Source organism: Rhagoletis pomonella, unplaced genomic scaffold (genome assembly GCF_013731165.1).
Source record: "Rhagoletis pomonella isolate Grant_MI unplaced genomic scaffold, Rhpom_1.0 Rhpom_scaffold_00449, whole genome shotgun sequence".
Taxonomy (NCBI): Eukaryota; Metazoa; Arthropoda; class Insecta; order Diptera; family Tephritidae; genus Rhagoletis; species Rhagoletis pomonella.
In genome coordinates, this window is record NW_023459003.1 from 38,169 (window position 1) to 63,741 (window position 25,573).

General features: G+C 35.0%; 1 protein-coding gene across 2 annotated transcripts in view; it reads left to right on the top strand.

Annotated features, from left to right (window-relative positions):
* Nucleotides 1-12,833, top strand: part of LOC118750913 (neuropeptide CCHamide-2-like) — a 32,827-nt gene extending 19,994 nt beyond the window's left edge. For both annotated transcript variants that reach the window (XM_036485656.1, XM_036485655.1), the window contains exons 2-4: nt 4,572-4,652; nt 11,541-11,767; nt 12,516-12,833. In XM_036485656.1, coding sequence (XP_036341549.1) covers nt 4,577-4,652; nt 11,541-11,767; nt 12,516-12,605 — 393 coding nt within the window. In that variant the 5' untranslated portion in view covers nt 4,572-4,576 and the 3' untranslated portion in view covers nt 12,606-12,833. The remainder of the gene's footprint in view (nt 1-4,571; nt 4,653-11,540; nt 11,768-12,515) is intronic.
* Nucleotides 12,834-25,573: the final 12,740 nt, after the last annotated feature.

The following is a 25,573-nucleotide window of genomic DNA, read 5'->3' on the forward strand; positions in this document are numbered from 1 at the left end:
TCGCAATCGAATATTTTACAAGATTCTGTCGAACTCCTTCCCTTTAAAAGACATTCCCGCGGAAAGACTCCACAAAATTCTCAAATATCCTTACTTTTCAATGATATTCATAGTAAGTATGTAAAGGATATGTCAAAGGATATTTTTAAAATTTTTTAATTAACACTTACATATTGGTTTCTTAATCAAGCCGAGAGGATATGTCAAATACTTTATTTTCTTTATTTAATATTATGAAACGCATTTTTTTAAGGGAGGAAAAGAGTTTGTTATAAAAGTTGAATTTGATAATTTAATGTTCGTCATCCCAATTAAAGAATGTTCTACAATTGCCAATTTTCAGGACATAAACAAATTATTCGACTTGAAAAAATATCGCTAGCTTAGAGTGAAAAGTTGTTACGTCCACTTTTTATGAAAACTAATACTTTAATATAGAAGGCTAGAGAAATTTAAAATGTATGGTTCCGAAAAGGATAAAGGTACTTATTTTATTTTTTCCCCGTTTATATTTAATAAAAGAAAAATTGGTTGAGTCCAAAATCACACGAAATCTTATAATAAATATCGAATCATTCTGATTCTTATGGAGTTTTGCTTTGCTTTAAATACGTAAAATATTGTATTCAAAGTTTTGCGAAATACTTGAACAAATTGAGTATAAGTAGTTTTTTCCTCTCCTGTAAATATAGTAAAATTGGACTTAGACACTTTTCACTTTAAGCTAGCGATATCGTTTTGCAACCTTGTAATATATCCTGACACAGCCGCTGTACTTTTTCCATTTATTAATTTTTTCGATGTCCTTAGGGGAAATCCTTCCCTCCTATTAAAAATTTAAATATGTAGATTGACTAGAAATTCCTTCGATGAGAAACATGTCGAATTTTTCGCATTTCCAAAATTACCATGGAAAATTGGTAAATATTTTTTGATTTCAAAATAAAAAATAGGGATATATTTTTTTCGGGAGAAAACTATCCTAGTGAGGGTGAGAGCATACAACTTCCGACTTTCCGCACTTTGCTATGCTCCTCATTTCATTAGGGCAATCTATGTAGAAACGAGGATCCTTTAAATAAATTAAAAAGTAAATTTACCACAAAAATCGTACATACCAAATAAAAATTGTGGCGAACGTTCGGAAATGCCCTTCGCTATCCAATATCTAACTGAGAACAAACTCATAACCAACCTTAGTTTTCCAACGTTCATAGTATATTGGAAATACACTCGAGATGGGCTCGAAAAAAATTAAAACCATAGTAACAAGAGAGAAAGTGAAATCCAACTTATTCTCGAAGAGAAATATATATAAGCAACGGTATCGACTAGTATCGGCCAAATCGGATTCTTATCCGATTCTTTCTTTTTACTTTTTTTGCACTTCATTCCGTGTAATTTATTTTTTTTAATTCCTTTAAAGTTTAAAGTATTAATGCATCTGAGTTCCCGTCATAAATATGTTTTCATGTTTCGTTTCTATGATGTACGGTGGCGAGAATGTAAGTAGGGAAGACACATTTCAGCAGGTTTTGGCTATTTTTCTTTGTTTATTTTTGTCATGAAAGTGTAGCTTACTATCTAAAAACCCCGTAAATCAAAATTTCAAACTTTATAGAACATTAACAAAAATTCTACCATTTTTTGCCCCCGGCCGATTAATCGGCATCGACATCGGCATGGGCCACAAATTGGCAATCGGTCGGACTTCGAAAATGATTGGAACACAAATCTTTTTTCAAGTATCACATTCGATATAAAAGTGGAATAGGTAAGAATTCGATTCGAAAACTAAGCCATTCTCCAGCGACAGGGAACCTTCGGTATCGAATGTATGTTCCCTTCGTTATGAATTCGAAATCCAGCTCATTACTGAATTGAAATTTTAATGCGAGTGAGTGATTATCTTATATTTCACTTCGAGAATAAGCTGGATTTTTTATTTATAAGCTTAACTACCGATCGCGAACATGCGATTATTCCATCATTTTTTATGCCTTTCATGAACATGAAATGGTATTATAAATTTGGTCCGACATAAATGTTTGCCAAAATTATCAGAACGTCGAGCTGAGTCGATTTAGCCAAGCCCATCTGTCTGTCTGTTTCAACGCAATTTAGTGCCCCAGTTTTCGAGATATCCGACTGAAATTTGGTAAGCGAGTGTATTTTTATAATATGTCAATCATACATAGTAGTCCATTATAACTTATAGCTATAAAAAGCTACCTTACTGATAAAAAATCAATGAATTTTCAACTCTTTGCGAACAATGTGAAGCTATTCGTAAGAAAAGCTAAACTCGAATTGCGGGACTAAAGGGTGGTCCAAGTTTTTTCCAGCCCAGTGAAAATCCCATTTGGGTGCAACAGATAACCAATTTTGGACTCTAATTTGACACTAATATGGCTTTAGGTAGCAATTCTACTTCGGCAGTTTTAACCTTGAATAAATATCTCGTTTGTAAGATTGGCTTCCCTAAAATTAGTTGCTTGTCGTGGTGTAAACAGCGGCTACTGTACACATAAACCATAATTAGCCACTGACTAAATCAAATTTCGTATATTACTTCGTGATAAATCTTAAAGCAAATGCGTAACACATCCATAAATGCACTTACATATGAATGTACTGTACACCTACATACATATGTACATATGTATTTACGATATATGTATATACCACATATCGGTGCTCTCAAATTCATCGCACGTCTTACAGCTTAAAAAGTTTGTCCAAACATTGTTGTTAAAGATTTTAGGTTATTTTGATTAACCCATATATGTATGTATGTATGTAGCTATACGCACACATATAAGTGGATATTAAAGAGTTTACACGAAAACACAAATATTACGAAATATGCCTAAAGTCATATGATTCTTTTCTTTTCTTTATTAGAATAAGCCATTAGTATGTACATTAGGGTGGTCCAAAAACAGTAAAGTCGGAATTGTAATGCTCTCACCCCCTAGGATTGTTCTATATCGTAAAAAGTATACCCCTATTTTTTATTTTGATATCAAAACATATTTAGGGTCACTCAAAGCGCTCAAAGTTTTCCATGTACTTTTATATGGGAAAAAACAACTTTTCGTATAAATGGTATAGAATTCTTGAAAATCAATTATTTTCGATCGGAAAACTCGGGTTATCTTCAAGAGACTTTCAGTTATAATACCCAATTGTTTATTTAACAATTTTTTAATACTAACGATTTTTTATTGGTCCCCCCATTGAATTCAGTACGTCTGGCAACCATAATTTAAGTTCAATTGAATTCAAGTTTCGTAATGCATTAATTTAAGACAGCAATTTCTTAAATTCTGTCATGGTCTAGGTCTAGTGACTTTTGCAGTAGCTTTCACATGCTCTTTATTTGGGCTTCAAAAAATCCTGCTCCTAACTAGGTGTTGATTCATTTATTTTCGAATCAATTGGCATTACTAGCTAACTATATTTGTTCGAATTTTTCTCAAAACCGTCATTGTATTCACATACTTTTGGAAATGAAAGTTTCCTAAAAATTCCGATAGGCCCGGTAAAATATGAAAAGTGCCGAAAAAAGCATCAAAATGTCCAGAAAAGTTCCAAGAAGTAAATTACAAAAAATCCCGAAAGGTCCCGAAAAAAATCCAGAAGCGTTTCGAAGGAGTCCAAGAAACTTGCTTAAAAATTTTGGAAAAGTAAAGCACAAAGAATAGCAAAAAATCCGTAATGAATTTAAATAAATTTTAATGTAATTTTTATCCATATTGGCGGAGCGTCTTCTGGAACAACTTTCTAACTTTTTAAGTCATCCAATAACCGAGATTCCCGAAAATGTCTTTAATATTCTAAAAAGTTCCACTCACTGACGCTGCTAAGGGTCACATAGATTTCATTCCGGCCAATATTCAGCCATCTTGCTTTCCGTTAGGAATTGCGCCAGAAAAACAACGGGACAAATTTTGGCAATATGGTTTTTAGTAAATAAATTCCCAGGGAATGAACTTTGTTGTAAAACTATTTTCTTTTCTTCAAAATCATATTACATTAATGTATTATTGATTTTTAGTTTTCAAAAAGGCGTACCTTGTACTTTTGAACCTCCGAAAATTCCCCTGAGAAATCCCAAAAAAACATCCCGAAATCGTCCGACGAGTTCCAAAAATTTTGGTCTAAAAGCCCGAAAGGCACAACACGAAGAATAGCGGAAAGTCAAAACGTCACCGTGAAAATAATGCAAGCTTAGAATTTTATTTTTGTCCTAAAAAAATTAAAAAGCGAAGATTTTTCTAGTCATTAGGAAATAATATTCCGCAATCAGAAAGGAATCTAATGGTTCGAAAAAAAAAAATACTAAAATGTTTACGTTTACTTACTTTTACAGTCTTTGTTAGCAACCGAATCTACAAGGCTTGAAATTTTTAAATAATTAGTATTACCTAAAAAGCAACATTAAAAAAATCAAAAATATTATTTAGAAAAATTTGCTTACTAAAAATTAAATAAATAATAAACATAAACCACTTTTATGGTAATTAACAAAGTGAATAAAATTTCTTATTTAATTTATTTACTTTCAGAGAAAATGAATTCTTCAGTATCCTTCCTTTTAGTGATGATCTGTGCGGTCGTTTTAGCGGCACAACAAGGTCAAGCAAAGAGTGAGTATTTAATACGGAATTTAAAGTAGTAGTGTATTATATCTGTTTTGCGTTTATGTAACTTGCTTTACTGCGATTAAAGCAAGTTTACTGCCTTTAACAATTCAGCGAACCAACGTACGCAGCGAAAGGAACCGACAAGATTTCCTTCACTCTTAGCTGAGATTCGAATATCTTCGCTATCGTCCGATTTAAATTTTGTACTTTAACAAATACATTTATTTGGGCATTTCACGCTTACTAAAGCGTCGTAAAGTCGTGTATTGTGTCACAATTAGGCAAATTAATAAGTGTGGTACACATCTAATAAGAACTCGAAATTCATTCTCAATATGTATGTACGTATCTCGAGGAGACGTTCATTGCTTGCAACATTGCAATTTAGGCGATAACCCGCAAATGGCTGACTTGCTGTTTGTTGCATTAGGTTTGTGGACGTAAAAGTCGCGCGTTCTGTATGGAAGGCTAAAACAATACAGCACAACGAGTAGGTAATCATAAGCAGCTGCCGTAAAATTGAATGCATTTGTAAGGACGAAAGAAGAAAACAAAACTATAAAAAGGAAGCATATTATATGTTTGTAGGTAACAATACAGCAATAGAGCTTAGACAGTGTACATATATGTCCATAGATAAAATGTTGCTAACAATTTCTGAAATGAGCAAAATACTACTTGCTTACCTTCAAAATTGTATGCGACATTTTAAAGAGTACAGAATAGGAAAATAGTTCTTGTCCTCAGAGATCTACATATTATAATTCTATGCAGTTTAACTCATCTGTATATGGTCTTCTCTCGTGGCTATTGTCTGAAAACAGAAACCTTTAACGTCTTGCAATTGTGTGTACAAAGTTTCGGAGAGGCACTGATACGTATCTGCACAACAAATTTCGAAAATTTTAAATAACTAGTTCCCATATCTTGCTAGGGGTTACTCAATATGAATATAAATGTTTGTCAATTTATCATGAGTAAATGGATAGATATTTTTTGAGGTATTCTCTGCGACCAGGAGATCCATTGAGCCCTTTTGCTACTCACAACGCCTACTTCAGTCCGACCTCTATTAATGCTTAATAACGCATCTTCTCGACACTGCATTGCATTCGGGGAGCAGGTGCTCAGAAGTATCGACTGCTTGATCCCAAAAACGGCTTGAATCGTTAGACCAGATCTCTAATTTTTGTAAGTGACTTATTAAACTATAATGACTTCCGAAAAAAAAAAAATTAAACAAAAGTTGCGTATTTTTGTCCACGGAATTCGAATCTGTAGTAAGAGCATACATGTATAATTAAAAAAAAATTGCTTCCGGTCTAAACCGGAAAAAAGTCTCAGACAAGAGGTATGTATGTATTTTTATGCGCAGAATCCGAATTAGTGTTAAAAATATGTAATCCTATTTAAAAAATTAACTTCCGGCTGTATAATTCATTTCTGGTCGAAACCGGAAGTCGATAATACCACCTGAAACATAGAGCATCCCCGATTTAGTAGGTAAAATTTTTGCTGGTTTCAATAAAAAACATTACCCTCCAGTTTAGAAGGGGTGGGCAACAGCAGGCATTTATATATTTGTTCACAAAATAAGAGGAGCGCTATATTTTGACCAGTTTTTCTATTTATCTTTTTTTTGTTTAATGTTTATTAGTTTTTTGTAAAAGTATGTAAACAAATTTTCAACAATTTATTCAGAGTTTTAGAGGTGTGGTGACACCAAGGCGCGAACTTGTACGCAAGTGCGCCCGATTATAAAAATGACAATCCCCTTATTTCTATAACAAGCAATGCAATAAAACCGTATGCAGTTCTCCTAGTGCATTCATATTATTGTGACACCATTCGAAATACTTACATATGACAATTGCTGAAAGGAAGTAGTTGACACATACCATATTGGCGTTAAAATGTTGCCTTTTGTTTGTTTATCAGCACCGTTTCGACGGGTATTGTTTTCATCCAGCATATGTACATATGTATGTACGTATTATGTACATTATACCACACCACCTTCCAAACAACCACAAAAAAAAAGTCGATGTTTGCACCTGAGTCTAAAATATTTTTGCTAGGCAACTTAAAAAAAAAAAAAAAAATTTGCCCGAGCGACGATAGGCCAAACAAAAATTTGCGTTTCAAAACGTTCCAGAAACAAAACATCCATATATCGTACTTTAGAATCCAACTGTAAATAGCCGAAAGCGACCCCCTACTTTCTTAGCAAAAGTTTAATAATTTTTGGCGAGATTGAATTTACTCATATTAGGGTGGTACGTTCGTGTCGTAGCAACTGACATCTGGTAAGTATATACTAGTTCGGGGTACTTGAGGCCAATGAACTGTGTAACAAACACAATTGCCTCCGACTGTAAATGCCGAAGATATACCTAAAAATGTAAAAATGATACCCTTAAGTTCGGCCAAAAAAACTATGTAGTAACTTAAATGACATAGTGGTATGCACTCATTTGAGCATAGGTATGTAGATGGGAGATAGGTATTTTCCAACAAGTAATACAAACAATATTATGTAGTATGGGCACTGTACATACATTAGGGTCGTGCAATAAAAAAAAATTCAGAATTTAAATGCTCTCACCCCTAGTATGCCCCTGATTTTTCGTTGAAATGGTATAGGATTCTTGAAAATCAATATTTTTCGATTGGAAAACTTTGTTTCTCTTCAAGATATTTTCAATAATAATACCCAATAGTTTATTTAACCATTTTTTTAATATTAACTATTTTTTATAGGAACCCTAAAAATTTCCGACATTACTTTTTCACATGCATTTTTAGACCACCTTAATACTTATTCACTAACTGGCAACATATTTATTTATGCTATTGTTTCTAGCCATTGTGCATAAATATGTTATATATGTATATTTGTTCTATTTATACGCAACAAAGTTCAACGAGCTTTGATCTCGTAAACGCGTATACCTCTCATGGCTATAATTTTTTTCTTTTCAAACATCTTTACTTCATACATTTCAATTAAATTTGTTATGTAAATTGTTTATTTTAAAAATAAAAATGTTATATTAAATCTATTAATTAAATCTTTATTTTCGGTCTATTTAATGTGGCCTCTAGGCAGCGCGGCATAAACGAGATAAGAAGAGTAAACATTTTTTTTTTTTTTGTTATAAAAAGATTTGTTTATGCATATCGTCGTTTAGAGTACAAAACCGCGTATCAACAAAATACAAAACCGCGTATGTGAGGTTGTATAAATTACTTTCTAGACACTGGTATTTTAGGATTCTCTTTAAAACAATCGCATTTCTGGCCAGGACGTTTGGATAAGGATTGAGCCAAGAGCTTGTGTGCGCAAAACTAATTTTTGGCAGCAAATATCAGTTACGCGGTTTTGTAGAATGACGATACGGGGTTTTGTACTTTAAACGACGATATGTATGTATATTGTTTACATCTACATACCCCCAAACATACAATATTGACTTATATATTTAAGTCAAGTGAACATGTATTTATGTATGTATGTTTGCATGTATCCGCAAACAAATCAAAATCATCAAAGCATATTAGAGTCACCCTCACCTCAATTATAAAGTGAGTACAAACTCATGATAAGGATTTAAACAATGCACAGAGGCAATGACGAGTCAGCTACGCAAGACATATGTAGGCAATGATATTTATTTCCTAATGCTCGTACAAATGTTTATACATTCAATCCCGAATCATTTTAACAATCCCGGGATGACGGGAAGCAAAAATTCCAATTCCGGGATCGCGAGATTTCGACTTCATTACCAATTTTTGCATTTTACAGTAGGTTCACCTTTTTCAAACCACACAGATATTCATTGTCACCACATTTGGCCTTAGAGGAGCATAATGCCCCTTAGTAAAAGAGTACATAATAAAATATCTGTATTACTTGTCAAAAACATTTACTCATATTTGCGGAAATCCTTTTCCAACAAACGCCAACAAAGTAAAATGAAGAACAACTTGGCCACACTGTAAAAGCTTCTTGTGTTTTCAATTGCTACCAGATTTTTCGTTATTACACAGTTCTTGCACAAAATATTTGAACAAGTACAGTTATTCAGTCAAGTCCTGAAATTCACCTCCAAGTGCAAATGGCTCAAGTTTACTTTGACGTCAAATTTTGGTGTTCTGTTCAAATGAATTCATTTTTTCGTTTTCAACATCTCTTTCATTCTGTAAATGAAGCAGTAAAAATCTCGGGATCACGGAGCTGTATTCCCAGAATTTCGAGACATGGAAAAATGTCCGGGATCCCGGTAACCCGGGATTGAATGCCCTAGTATATACATATGAATAAAAAGTAGTTTACTCTTTCAAATGATGTATAAAACAAATTAAGGGCCAATGATAACTTGTGCATGAATTAGCTTTCGATTATAGCTTCCCATACCCAGACTATTTCAATTTTTTAAGTAATTTATCTTTAGGCGGCCGCTTCCATTCCGCAGGGCCGGAGTTCATGCCCTGGTCAAAGCAACAACGCAAAAAAAATTAGAAAAAAAGATTTCTTCTTAACAGCGGTCACCCCCAGGCAGGCAATGGCATACCTCCGAATGTACTTCTGACAAGAAAAATAGCTTCTCATAAAAATGCAATCGCCGTTCGGAATCGGCGTAAAACTGTAGGTCCCTTCTCTTTGTGTGACAACATCAAAGCGCACGCCACAAATCGGAGGAGAAGCTCGGCCAAGAACTATAATATGTGTAAGCGTCAAACTATTATTATTATCTTAAGGTCACAGACGTATGTATGTATCTACATACATGCATATGTATCCTTTTACTTACGCATTTAATCATCTGGGAATTATTTTGCCTCTAACTCAAAGTACATGTTTTGATTATTTGAACTGAAAAATGAATTGGGTACCTTAATATGTACTTACATATATACTGTATGAACATGGGCGTAGGCAGGTAGGGGAAGGGGGCGGCTCGAGCCCCCCCCTAACTTTCAAATTTTCCTTATATATATATAAAATAGTACCCTGAAATGCAAGCTTAATAGGGTCGAGCAACCTCCCCCCCTAAATTTCATTCTGGCTACGCCGATGTGTATGAATATTGATTATCCTGGAAAATAAATAGTTCATCATTGATAATGCTACCAGCCATTTAGCTCACCACTGGCTAGCTTGGAGGCCTGCGGTAAATAAATGGACTACAACGCACCTCTCTAAAGCTACCCACTAGATCTCGACACCGAACCGCACGAAAAGGCGCAGGTCCCGACTTAGGTAAACGCCATAGGCAGAAAACTCGCCCATACTGACGCAAACCTGGAAAGTGATCAATACGGAGAAAAGGTGTCAACCAAGTTAATTATGCCTTCGGAAAGATCAAGGTCTACCAAACAGACGATGAAATCGTCATTTAAGGAAACTAAAAAAGCACCCAACGACCATGAATTGAGGTTTTTGAACGCAATTAACCATTCATAGCTAATAGAAAAATGCCCCTTTGAATTTGTATCCTTCAAAGATCCTTCCAAAGCTAAAAACGATCATTTATTACAAATATAGATTTTTTTATATATGAGAATAAGTACATACTTTTGCACGACAATCGCACCGCTTATAACTTATGGAGCTCTAGTCTGGTAGAAAGTGCTCAAGCATTCGTAAATGATGCAGCCGCAAAGGCCTTTAGAGTAATATAATCAAAATTTTTGACATAGGCCTACATATCGGGATCAGGACCGACTCAAGACGGATTTATAGCTCTAGTTCACAACAACGATATTGAAGAAATTCTGAACTAGAACGATGAATCTGCCTTTAGAGACCGGCACCGACTACATTACGTCAGATTCGTATACAATTTTCAACTATGCTATAATGCGATGATGGCCTACTAAGTCACGTCAACTGGTCTTTCTGTTGGGTTCCTGGACATAGGAGTATCGAAAGGAAAGAAATGAACTCTCAAGGTCTCAAGGCACGCGACATTACAGAACACTGTGTTATTGCAGAAATGCTCCTAGGGTGGTGAATACCAACAAACTCGTTCCGCAAAAGCTGTTGGAATGAGAGGGAAAAGAAATCGATTCACCATTTCCTTGGTCAATATCCAGCTCTCCAGATAGATACTGAATCACTTGGGTTCACACTCTTTCACCAGCTTGGCCGATATAACAAAAGTGAAAATATCGGACCTCAAAAATTTCGTACGTCACTGTAAATGGTTTACCAGACACTATAACGACACTTTGGTTGTACCTACAGTTAGCGTTAACTAGACATGGTGTAAACGGCCCTCAAAGTTCTGATTAGCAAAATAACTTTGCCTGAATTATTTGAATATCCAAAGTTGGGAAAAACTCCAAAATACAGTAGGGCTATTCAGAATGTTATGGAAATTGTCTTGGATTTGCAGTTGGAATTACATTTGAAAATTTTTTCCTTGCTGCCATGGCAACCGTGCGCATTTTATTGTCCTGCGCCTAAGTCGACTTAAGAAAGAATTGAGTTATACATATATGCTATCGTTTTCTGCAACTACTATTCCATGTGTATATGAAACTCCATGTGTATTTTGGTTTCCCCATAAGGTTCTCAAATTCAGGTTTTTCGACTTAAGCGATTTATATACCATTTATATTTATTTATTTATATTTATATGTACATATGTACCAGTCGATTGATTTTTTAATCAATTAGCTAATTCGATTAAATTCAATCCGATTACAGTTCATCGTGATTAATTTTATCTTTATTAAAAAGTTAATGGTAACCGCGATTAAAAAAAAAATTATAATTTTAACATACATATGTAATGTATGTTTATTAAAAGATGTGGTTTTCTATCTATCAAGTAATACAAATATGTATGTATGTATTATGAACTTTTCTATTACTTACAGAGGGCTGCAACGCTTATGGCCATGCTTGTTACGGTGGACATGGAAAACGTTCACTGGGCTCATTGAAGGATGAGATGCGGGTGAATAATGCGTACAGAAACGAGAGAGAGTTATTAAGTCCAGACGAGTTACTGCAGGTGATGCCCAACGAAGCGACAGCACTATTGCCAGAAGGGGAAATTGAAACGTTTCCCAGATATCGACTCATCAAGATTATGAGGTCATTGGTAAGTTGAGGAAAATGTTGCATGCATACTAGGGTGGTCCCTCAAATATATCAACATCAAAATTTTTTATGAGGCATCCCTTTATTTTGTTATACCTTAAAAAATGGGAGTCGCTGGCAGCATTTGCAAAAAATTTAAATTTTGTTTTAAATCTCAAAAATTCTACAAAATTTGTACCAAGGTAAATTCATATTAGGTGGTGTTGTTTTATCAGCTTTGAATTTCGCTGGTGAGTGAATGAAAACGTAGGAGTGTTGGTATTTTATATCGCCCTTTTTCCTTCGGGGAAGAAAAGCTGAAATTGGACAATGATCCGCTAAAAGCGACAACAAAATAGAAGTTATTTTTGTATTTGTAGAATCGATACCACTTTATATGAATTCGCCTTGATTTGTACTTGAAACCTGATAAATTTGACATTTCCTTGAAACTTATGTATATTAATTCTTTAACTCGCTGGGTCATAGCTGGTCAAAGTCAGTATTTTCACGAACTTTTAAATTAAAAAAAAAATATATAAAATTTTTTTAAACCCCGATAGTGATCCCAAATTTTCTTTTTAATTTTGGAATTTAGTTCTAAGTTCAAATAATGTTGATATTTTTAAGAACCACCCTAATGTACACTTATTGCAAAGTAGGCCTATGCTGCTATGCACATACTACCTATGTACATAGTATATATGTATGTGCATATATTTGTGTATGCAAGTGCACTAAAATTATAATTTTTTTAATTTTCACTGCAGTTGAGCGGACACCTGAAACGACCTAACGAAATCGACTACCCCATTTCAGCTGAGGCATTCAGCCGGGACAACAGCAACGACTTCAACTGAGATGCCAAACAAATTTCAACTACCCCCCAGCGAACCATATAGCCTATTTAATTTACCTAGCCACAGACACACACAAATGGGAACGAAAAACAAATTGCATTTGACTGCAATAAAAATTTAACTCACAATTAACAATGGAAATTTATTTTTATTTTATCAAGGATGAAAATGTAACTAAAAAATATGTAAGAATGTTAACAAAGATAGCAAATACAGGTATAAAAAATATCTTATAGATTTCTTTTTTTTTCAATAGCCGTCTTCGATTCGCCACTTCTCGCTCGCTATGTTTGAGTTCCGGTCGCTTAAAGAAGAATTTTCTATGTGAAAGCAACAACAAAGTTAGCTAGCACGGATAGACGATAGCGAGTTTGGTTGTACCTCATTGAGTTCGTTCGTTTCGCCACTCGTTAACCGTTGGCGAATCGATGACGGCTAATAAATCTATAGAGACGTCTTTATGTCTGTATGTATAAACACATATCTTATTCACAGCTACAGCTGAAATTTCAAGGGCTGGAAAATTTCAGTAAAAGCCATCTAAAATACATAAATGACACTTGCATTTCATATGTACATACACAACAGCTGACGAAATATTCTAAGGATTTTAGTTATAAAATATTCTGACATAAAATTCTATTTAGTATAAGGCAAGTGAAATCGTAGCAGAGCTCTAAAAATGTTCTAAAAATCAAAAATAAAAAATAAAGAAATTCAAAGACTATAGGATATAATTATATACCACCCATGACTATGTACACATGTAAATGTTAATAAATTATTTTAAAGCTTGAAATTTATAGAAAATTCTTTATTCGTAAAGTAGAAAAATATTTATAAGGTAAGTGGAATCGGTAAATAAAGTACAAGATAAAAAGAATTGGGGGGGGTATATAAAAACATTAGCTGCCAGGGAATAAATCAATGAATCCAATTTTTTATATTTATACATATGTACATACATACGTAAGTTATGTATGTACGTAAGATCACGCCAATTCAGTGAAAAAAATGATGCAGGCAAAAGGGACATGATGAAATCGTACCCAACGTGAGCAATGTGGGTATGTATTAGGGTGTTCGATTAATCGGAAATCGGTTTTATTTTACAAAATGCTATGTTTGTATGATGTCATGACCAAAAATTACAATAAAACCAATAAAAGGTAAGATAGCTTTTATTTAAAAAAGAACAAAACAAAATAAGTTCAAAGTTTTTTTTTTTTTTTAGATCATAAGCTCTTGGCGCCATAGCCGAGTGCTTAGATCTGCCTACTGCCACTCGGAATGCCCATGGTTCAGTTTCTGGTCCAAGTGTACTTCTGCCATAAAAAATCTTCTCCGGAAATGGAGTAAAAACGTAGAGATCTCCATTTGTGTCACAACATCAATTATCAGAACCCGAATAGGAGGCAAAACACTTAGAAATCGTTTCAGTGCCAATCATTCATTTCTTTAACCAAATATGAACAGTATGTTCAACCCCAAATAACCTAGGATACAATTATAAAAGTATTTAGGTGTTCCCTTAAACTGGAAAAAAGCTTGAAAACTTCGAAAAGCTCAAAACTTTTATTGAGGTCAGGATGTGCTTGAAATGAAAAAACCCGGTTTGTTAGATAAAAAAATACGGGTTATTCGGTTTGGAAAAACCGAATCAACCACCCTAGGATATATATACATTAGACTGCGTCACTCACTATAGAAAAAAATGTTTCCATTGGAATTATAAAATATATTATTTTTTAAATCTTTCACCAAGGTTTTTATGAATAAAAATAGTGTCTTAAAGATTTTTTTGAAACAATACCCTCAAATGGTAAAACGGTTTAAGCTTAAAAAATTTGCATGTGACATCGACATAGGGAACTGAAATACTTGAATGCGCCGAGTATGAAATCGCCTGAAATTTATGTTCATTAGGGTGGTCCAAAATTGCATGTGAAAAAGTAAAGTCGGAATTTTTATGCTCTCACACCCTAGGATTGTTCCATACCGAAAAAAATATATCCCTACTTTTTATTTTTAAATCAAAAAATATTTATAGGTCGCCCAAAGTGCTTAAAGTTTTTCATGTATTTTATATGGGAAAAAAGTACTTTTCGTGGAAATGGAATAGAATTCTTGAAAATCAATATTTTTCGATCAGAAAACTCTGTTCCTCTTCAGCAGATTCCTGACTGAAACTGACCGACGCTGAGCCACACATATCCCGATAGGTTCATAGCGCTGCCAATTTGAGAACAATGGCATACAAGATGCTCTAAGGTTTCCGTGGCCGCGTGCTTGAGCCAGCAGAATATGCCCGTAAGCGGCCCGGTGGCAAGTGTGCAATCCTTCCTTGATAGCTTTAACTAAAAGCGAGTATGTATACATAGTTAGTTTCGCTGTTTCCGAGCATATTTTTTTTGCATTTTGCAGGTGGTTAACTCTTTCCAGCTAGTCCCGAACTGCTTAATCATATCATGGCCTACTTCGTGTTAATAGTGTTGGAGTGGTCTATGAATTTAGTTTGCCTGTTCGAAAACCAGAAAGTACCTCTTTGTTTCACCATTGTGTAAGTGCCTCCTTTTCACACCTTAAATGCTTTCATGGATCTACCACCGCTTGGTCGGCTGTTAGTGCAGAAGTAATACTCAAAGAAGCCAGTTCATGGATTAAAGGAATCTCCGGCCATTTGGATATTTTAGGCATACCAATGGTTCTCGGGTGTGTCATAAAGAAGTATTTGCCATCCATGAGGCGGCATGAATTCTCGCTCGCATACCTAAAACAGACAAACACGTGGATATTGGGAGAAATTGTAAAAGTGACGGATTAGCAAGGAAAGAAGGTTTTTATGTATATCAATGGATCCATGCAGTTTCAAAACCATAGAAGAAGATTACGTAACCAAACAACTAGCGCTGTGCTCTTCACTGGAAAAGGAAGTAAGGACGGCCTTGTTCCCCCCGCTCCTAAAGAAGTCGCTATTCACAGTTTTCCGAAGTAAAATATTTAGGTGTAATCCTTGATAATCAACTTTTATGGAAGTCCCACGTTTAGTCAAAGACCTCCAAAGGCTAACAGCACATTGGGGTCTATGGGAATCCTGCGGACTTACACCTCTATGTTGTGTGTGTGGTGGGCAAGACATTCAATCAGTAGCTTGGGAAATGTGTTTGCCAAATTTCAAAGAACGATCGCTGTGTGACGAACGGGAAAAAGTGACAGAAGAATATAGAGGATGGCACCCCCGCCATCACGATTAAGATTAAGATCGAGATTGGGATTGAAATTAAGATTAAAATAACTGTTCATTATTATGTGGAAAAATACTCTTATAATGCGCGAAGGCATTTTTTCTTAAGATTCATTCGATTTTCAAAAATAAAGACTCAAATTATAGGGTTTGGTTAATAAACGTGCAAGGTTTTATTTTTTCGGAAAGAATTGCCACTTGTCAAAAAATTAAATTCAAATTATTTAATAACTTAAATCAATTATTGAAGTATAGGTATCAGTCGTCATATTTTTAAAAAGGCTTTATACATTTTTTAAAGTGAAAGTACCTACCATTCATTGCGACAGCGTCACCGCCACCCGTCACCATCACCGTCAACTATGCTTATGCGTCAAGTTACACATCATTAACTCGCTGACACTCTTTGCAAAATTTGTATTTTACTTTTTTAACTTCTTCTATTAGGGTTTCCTCCATTATTTTTTACATTTCGTTTTTCTATAAATATTAAAACTTTCACAAACTGGAAAAATTTACGTTGAAACATGTAAACAAAACACTGAATAGTTGTCATTTGACGCAATCGCATACGCAAAATTGAGAGTTGAGCTAATTTGTGCGGCACCGTCAACGTCAGCTTGTTCATGTAACTTACTTCATACAAATACACCGAATCAGCTTTTTTGACAACTGCCGGTGACGGTGACGGTGACGGTGACGGTGACGGCGACGCAATGCACGTTATGTACTTTCACTTTTAACTACATCTAGGAGAATTTCCACCTGTTTAAAAAATTTAATTCAATTTAAACTGAGGCAATTAAGTAATTGAGATTGGTGCCTTAATTTGGGTGTCAGACGAAAGCGATTTCAAAAGGTGTTACATAGTTTGAAAATATTTTGAAGAGGGTTGCCACCTGTTTGAAAGGCCAAATTCAATTAAATTATCCGCAAGCTATATATAGGCTGAATTTCTTTATTCATTCTGAACGTTTGGAATAAACTTTTTTGTTTACTTATTCTTTAGAACGCTCCTGGTGATATGTTAACGTATATTTCAAACGCATTCTGTTTATTCCGGCTGTGAAATGGGATTATCCGGAATGTATAAAGAAACGCAGCCATAATATTAATAATGGTATGAATGGAATGAATGGTAAGAAATTTTTAGTTTTACCATTTAGGGCCGGTTGTTCAATGTCTGGTTAGCACAAATCGAAAGTAGAAGCTGCGGTTAAATACAACGACTGCTTTATCGATCACATGTTATGTGCATCATGTCGAAAACGTCGATAACGATGTTTAACGGGAGGTAGTTATAACTAGACATTGAACAACCAGCCCTTAGAACATTTTCGAGGTATTTGAATAGGGTTGCCATTTGTTTAAAAGGTTAAATTCAGATTATTTAGGGCCAGTTTCTCAATGTCTTGTTACCACTTACTGCAGGTTAAACATCGTTATCGACGTCATCGACTCCTTAACATATAACAGGGAGTTTTCACCATCTCCGGTTAACACTAATATCCAGTTAAACACTTGTGTGCAAATTTTTTATCCGGATCCCGATCATTGTCCAAGAAAACACAGCGTAATACGCGGTTTTGTAATTTAAACGACGATATAAGCATTTAAGTTTTTTATTTCACTTCATTATATGGGGACTTTATTTAAACCACATTTAAATTACTTCTCCATGCACCTCTCCTTTTATTTCAACATCTCCATCGTCGTGCCTCCGGTCAATTTTCTTTTACTGTGCCTATATAGCAACATGAATTTTTTGACATAAAAGAAGAGGAAGAATCTTTTCTGTCACCAGAAAAATAGAAATAGATCTAGCCTGGCCACAAGCACAAAATAACACTCGTTTACAGCAAATATGTGCTATCGATGCCACTATCCAATTCCCATGTAGAATTCCTCGGTGATTCCAAAAATCCAGATCTTTTTTTTATGGATAACTTTTCGAGAAATTTGCAATTTACCGTTACTCAGCTTTAAAAAATAGTGGTTTCACTTTATCACGTATATCTTACGAACCAATTGAATAATGGTAACACGAGATACGGGCAATGAAAGAAAATGAAATTCTCCATAAACTGTATATATATCACTTTTCGATAGCAGTGATAGTTTCTGAGAAATTAATTAATCGCCTTAATTTAAAACCTTACGTAAATATTACGAATGCCTTCCACCAATATACAAAATTATTCGTAGAGAGACTTGTTAAGTGATTTACGAATGTGTTTCGTAAAATGAACGTAAGATTTCGTAAATTGCACTGAAAAAATGCCTTACGAAAGTCCTTTCGTTATACGAATGGTTCGTAAAAACTTGTTTCGTTATGAAAAATGTGTTCGTATTATGAACGAAAGTTTCGTACATTGTACAAACACCAAGACTACGAAAGTTTTTCGTAGCCCTTTTACGAAATTTTATTTTCAATGTAGTCTTATAGCCGCTATGCTGTCAGTGATAACAGCAAATTTTGTAACCTTTAGTCTTGTAAGGATTGCCACCGCCTTACTTATTGCCACAAGTTTTCCGAATGTGGACGAAAAAGACTCATTCAGTTTGTACATATACGACCTTTTTGTTTTTGAGGATCATGTATCGCCGCTCCAACGGCATCACCAGTCACCATCAGATAAAACCCTTCGCTTTTCAATCCATTGATCTTTTCGACATAAATCGATTTTAGTTGTTCTTTATTGAAGTTTCTCTTTGACCCAACCAGGCTCGACATTTCAAATCTCAGATTTGAGTGCTTTTTAAATGAATCTTTTGGGATGATTTTATCAAAAATATTTTTAAACTTGTCGTAAACAAAATTGTAACTTGATTTACTAGTTCTACCAAGGGCTAGACTTTCCCTTAATCTATCATTATACAGCAATTGTTTCCCAGCTCAGTCATATGCATTTGTGATATCAAGCACAACACATGACGACCTTATAACCCTCTTTCTTAAACCTGCTTGGCCAGTACAAGCATTCGTTAATACACATCGATGCTGATTTCCCTTTGCGATAGGCGAAACAGCTTTCTGGAAATTTTTTGTTACTCTCAGCCCAAGTCATTAGTTTGTCTTCAATCAGCATGTTTAAACTGTTTGCTATAACAGACAATAGATAAATTCGCCTATAGTTGTTTAGGCTATTTATGTCTTTATTCGGTTTGGGGATCGGCACTATTTTCACTGCCCTCTACTCATCAGGTACAATATTATCATCAAACTATTTTTGAAGTTCTTGAACAGATAAACTCTTAAAGCTCAAACATTCAACGACTTAGCGTAGACGTAGGCTGACGCAGACACGATCTACCTTATGGGATTCGCGTGTTAATGAAAACTCACCACCGCATGGCGGTGACGTTTCCGTTGCTTCTCTCTCTCTATCAACAGTAAATTTGATATGCTGCTACATACGTCAACCTACGTTTACACTACGTCGTTGACTAACTGCGCTTTTAGTCTCAATAGGTAACTTCTTCAGCATATCAAAAGTAATATTATCTAAGCCTCCTGCAGACTTTTTTCCTATCCAGACATGTGTTGAGCTCTTCCAGGGAGAAATTGATAACACAGGGAGTGTTGTTACTGTCACTGTTACTGTTATAACCTAGGCTAGCTTCAAAATCAGCATGTCCGTTGACCTGGCTACCATCTTTTTCCTTTATAAGTGCTAAGAATGCTTCACTACTTTCACTATCCCAATTTGACTCAGACTTTTTGCTGCCCTTAACGTTGTTAATGAATCTCCACGCTTCCGTTGTGTTCGGGCTTTCATTCAGCTCCATAATCCTGATTTTGTAGCATTCTCTTTTCGAATCTTTAACCGCTTTTTTCCACCTTTCCTCTTCCTCGCATACTTTAAAAAAATCACTAACCCGACAAGATCTCCTCGCTTTTTTCCTCGCAATACACAAAAATCTATACTATTTAGGTTGTCATTCCACCACATTTTAAGAGTAAAATGAACCTTATTTAGGTCGATAGTAACGTTTTGGATTTCACTACGAATCGCATTTTGCAGCTCATCTACTTGCCATTTACTTTGCAGACCGAAAGTGCAGTCTCAAGCTTTCTTTTTTGAATGAACCGATTAGGTTGTTTTTCAACCTCATCAATTGAAATAATAATCGGTCTATGATGACTCCCTCCTACGTACCCATCATTTACCTGCCAAACCATTTTACGAGCTGAGTTAGAGAGAGAGACATCTGCAGAAGTAACCCAGCCCCAGTATTCCTGTTAACGACCAAGGTAGCACTGCCATCATTTAAACATTTAAACCCTATTTTAGTTACGTCATGATGTTGGAGCTTACCCTTTGGGCAATTTTTAACTCCACCCCATGCTTGCATCTTAGCGTTAAAATCTTCCAACAAGAGAATATTTTCCATTGTCCCCAAAAAATTTAAAAGTCTGTTGATTTCATAATCAAACACAAACCTGTTCATACTTGGCGGGAAATATACCGAAACTTTATAAACATTTTTTTAAATTTGAAGTTTTAACAATCAAAATGCCCTGCATAAATTATATCTGATTTTCTGAAATCGTACACCTTTCCTACACCCGATAACCACACCCCCCGTAACCATCCGATCTTTTTTTAGTTATTAAATTGAAATTAGTTATTTTATGTCCAAACTTTATATCTCTAAGCGAAAAAACTTCCTGGAGGGAACAATGTGTATGTTATTATTGCTTATAAAAAAATCAATATAGTCACGATTAGACTTAAGACTCTGTACATTCAGTTGAAAAATTTGTATGGTCATCAGCAGGGAACGGATTTTATGGAAATTGCCTTTTTTTCTGCTAACGAGATAGAGCATATTCGATTAAGAATGTCCATGATTTAGCTTTCTCTGATTCCATATATACACATTTGATGTTGCCTTTTTTTGCCTTTTTTAAGATATTTGACTTTTTTTGCCTTTTCTACCTTTAAAAAAATGATTATAGCATTTACAATTTTTTTTTTAAGATTAAAAAATATACACATTGCCCATGCGGCTTATAGAAGCGCAGAGACCTCTTGCCAAATTGGTGTTGGAAAAATTCAATGCCGTTTTCTTAGCTAACGAAGGCTTGGAGACAATAAGGGGTGTAGATAAAATTATAAAGGGCGAGGAAAACGCCCTTATTCCTGATAATATGAACGTTTCAAACGTTCCATATTTAAATTGGGCTCCACTTCTATCAACTTACGTCGAGCGCACATTTAGTACATTCAAGGCTTTTCTTCGCGAAAATCGAATGAAAATGATGCCAGAAAACTTCAAAATGCATCTTGTGGTTCAATGTTACTACAACTATTCAGATTAAAGTTTTATGAGTTAGAAACTAGAAAGGATAAAATAGTCAAAGATTCAAAGTACAAATTTTCCATATAATAAAACTAGTTCACAGTTTTTCTCTTTTTACTTGTAATATAAACATTTCTAAAATAAATGTATTTTTTGATTGTTCTTCGTATTTTCTGTCTTTTTTTAGTGCCTTTTTCGCTATTTTGTTTTGCCTTTTTTTGCCTTTTTTTCAACACCTAGTGCCTTTTCCTGCCTTTTTCACTATTTTATTTTGCCTTTTCCAGCCTATTTCGTTATTTTATTTTGCCTTTTTTATAGGTTTTTAGGTCCTAAAAATCCGTTCCCTGGTCATCAGTAATTGTTTTTAAAATGAGGCGATCATCCGCCTTAACTCTCACAAGATTAAATAAGACTTTTATTATTGGTTCTTCAGCGTTTATACTGAACTTTTTCATAAGCTGACTTAAGAGTTTATCTATTTCGCTTAGAATCCCTTTCCCTTACGGTATTAACACTGTTTTTTTAACAACCTTGATCTTAGACACATCATTATACTTCGTCTTCGTAAAAACTTTATTAGTAGCAACTTGCGGATTTCGTACTTTATTCTGCGTATTAGGAAGCAGTGGAAGAGCCTCCTCGCAAGCATGGCAAACCTAATTGACCCACCTGATTCTCCGCACAATTCAAACACTTCACTTTCCTAACCTTATTTTTTGCAGCTTTCAATTTCTCTTTTTTTCACTTTACCAATCTTGCTAGTCATGGTGGGCATATGCATATGCCCATCACCCGCCATAATGGCGCCGAAGCGTCCGCCCTTTTGCTCTTAAATTAAAAGCTACTCTACGATAAAGCCTTCAGCCACCAGACTTACCGAAAATAATCCAATGTATAAATCAGACATTTTTTTCCTTTCCGCAAACTTCTGACACAATAATAATTTGGTAATAAGATATTAATAGCACAACTACTAAAAATTAAAAGATAAGTAAAATAACAAAATCACCGCTGGCACTCTATACTGTGGCTTGCACGCTGTAGTAGGCTGCACTCTGAACTCCTCCGATGAAATCCGCTGATATTAATCCGAGAACCGCTCACTGTGACTGCTACGACAAGAATACTACTAGCATTCAGTGATGCCAGACAATGGGTAATTTCCCTATTTTAGGGATATTTGTCAACAAAAATTATTAAAAGGGGAAAAAAGGACATTTCAATTAAAAAAGGGATTTTCTTTTGACACAGGTATCGATGCAAAATTGATCAAAATTCAAGAATATTCGACACTCTTACGTAATTAATAGTCCTGAAGATGTGATGCGGAGTGAAATGATATATAATTATTAAAAAGTTTAAGGACAATTTTGAAATTTTTCTCACGTTAACCAATTCAAGCGCTGAGTAAGAAGAATCATTTCAATTGTATCTGATGAAATGTTAAGTACCACATGTATGTGCTTTACCTTTAAAGTCACAAAAGTATTATATTCGCTTACACAATGCAAATAATTTGTAACAGTGGCAGTTTTAAGGATTGCCAGTAAGTATACATCAATAAAAAAACACAAATGTATGTATGCACTAGCTACCTTAATATATAAAAAAGTTTCTTCGAAATCTTGGGTTTTAATAAACACTGAAGCTACTTTATGAATGTAGTAAATGTTTTTAAATTATTTTAGGCCCTTAAGGCCTGTATCCGGCCCTCAAGAAAAGCAAAAACTCCATATAAATCAAAGTACAAGAAATGGCTAAGAAATTTTCTTGAGTCAAATTTCCTGCATACAGGCCATTAGTGAGTAATCTACCGAAATTTGAATTTCGAAAGATTATTATATGTGAGGCGTAGTGTTAAGCAGTGCGCGCTTCCACTCCGCAGGGCCTGGGCTCAAGCCCTGGTTTAATCAACATCGCAAAAAAAAGTAGAAAAAATGTTTTTTCTTAACAGCGGTCGCCCATCGGCAGGCAATGGCAAACCTCCGAATGTAGGTCCCTCCCCTTTGTGTGACAACATCAAGGCGCACGCCACGATCGCAGGAATTTTACTTCTTTTCTACTGAAATATGTATATGTTTTAAATTCGGTGGGAATTTTGTGGAATAAGTTTTTAAGATGTGGGTAATTGAGGGATTTTTTCCCCATTTTCATGGGATTTTTAACAGAGAATGTCTGGCCTCACTACTAGCATTTTCAACACGAATAGAATTCAAGGGCCATTCACATACAACTCTCCTCGCTTTGCTTGACAGTTCATACTTTGACAACAAAGCATGAAACGCAGAAGGTATGCTACAATAAACGCTTTGACAGCTTTCGCGTTCTCCTTTTCCTCCATATATTTTACCTGTGAAATAGATACCAATATAATAATATGCAATAAAAATCCCTATTTGCCCTATTTTTGTCATTAAATGCAAATGCAAGCGCACGAGAAAAGATACATGTAGACAGCTGATTGCCAAAGCGGGCAAAAGTTGAGAGTTGCCCAAGATTTTGCTTCGTTTTGCTTTGCTTTGCTTCAAACGTTTTTTATGTGAGCATACTCATGCATATGCCTACATCAATCTTATATGTCAAAGCAAAGAACTATCAAGCAAAGCGAAGAAAGTTGTATGTGAATCAGCCTTCAACAAGGTGGGTTTACAACTTCAGCTTTTTATCAATTATGGTTGTATTTTAGTGCATTTCAATTTGTAGATTCTTGTAAAATCAGTGCTGCCACATCAGCCGATCGGTTCCAAAGTGTTTCATTACTAATTTAAAAAAATAAAACATGATACACATGGCCACCTTATCCGCATGAAACTTGTTTGTTAGGTTGGTGTTATGCAGAAATTTTGTTTGGCAAACTGCGTGCAATTGTTGTTGTAGCAAACTCGGAGAGAGCGAGTTTGGCGACTCTCACAGCAAACTAATTTTGTTTGGTCAAACTGCAGCAAATTCGGTGTTGTCATATACAAAAATTTTAAATTGTGCGCGTTATGTACATCTGAAATTCTCATTTCGTGTTGGCAATAGCCATGAAAACCATAAAGAACGTGCAACCCTGTGCCAAACTCGACATAACCACCTCCGAGCAAACTAAGCAGCCGCCATTTAATTTGGCAAACAAAAGTTTGTCTGCATAACACCGACCCTATTTTAAGGGTGGGTAACTCAGTAAATTTATAAGAGTTGACTCAATGAGCCCAACTCACTCATTCAACTAACTCATTTGACTCTTTGTATGTTATAGCTGAAATACAATGCCGGCGAACGGCGAACTCACCACAGCGAAATTCGCGCTGTCAAAATTAGAACACCCGCAAGCATATGAAATTGAACACAGCCAAAGCGAAATGCGAAGTTCGCTTGGCGGCGTTTCATGGCGATAGATTTATTTCTATCGCTCTGCTGGGCGATGACAGCTGTGCGTGCCAAAGGTGGCCGTATTTGTTTTGTGCTTTCAAAGTTTAAAAAGAAAACAACCTAAACACGATTTTTTTTTGTTGTTTGAAAAATATAGTTGTGGATTCGTTAAATCTGGCTTGAAACAAATTATTTATAATAATCTTTCTTTGTTTTACATTTATATTTGTTATCATTTCCTCATTTCTAAATATGGTTCAGTTTTTTCTAAATAAGGTCACCCAAATTATAAAGGCGACCAAATGGGATCAGCTGTTTTCGCTACCGCTCTAATTCTGTTTAAGTAGGCGAAATAGTTGGGCGAACGGTGAACGACAGCATCGCCCAATTCGGCGAAGTTTGCCGTTCGCCGGTATTGTATTTCAAGCATTACACTCATTGGTATCGTAAACTCGTTTTGAGGCATAAATGCAAATTTTGCAAATAGGGGCGGTGCTAGGGGGAGGGTAAAGGTGGAATTTTCAATATTTTCAAAAGCTTATATTTCGAAAACTATTGTACCGAATTTCAAAATGTGGATATGGTTGGAAAGGCAATTGATTTGATATGCATTATCTATAAATCTTACATATATACATATTTCGTGAAAAACTAAAAAAAAAAACGAAATTATAAGAATTTTTGAGATTTGACAAAACACCCGCAATACAAAATACATGTGGATGTTGTTGTTGTATTCTTGCCACCACCTTGTATAAATTCGCCTCGAACAGAATGCAAGACTTTGCCATGCTAAACACTGTGGGGAAGTGAGAGAGTTATACGAACAAATATGAGCCACTATGATTCAATTGAATCATGTGAGCCCTAGCGCATCAACTGGGTTACTGAGTGACATTTTTTTTGACAGGGAGCTGAGTTACCGATTAACTTAATAACTTAACTCTGGGTTGAGTTACCCACCTCTACATTCGATTTTTATTCGTTATTCAGTGGAACCAAAATTTGTATCTAATGAAAATCGGGAAAAATTACAAAATATTGCAAGTTGATAAAAGCTTTG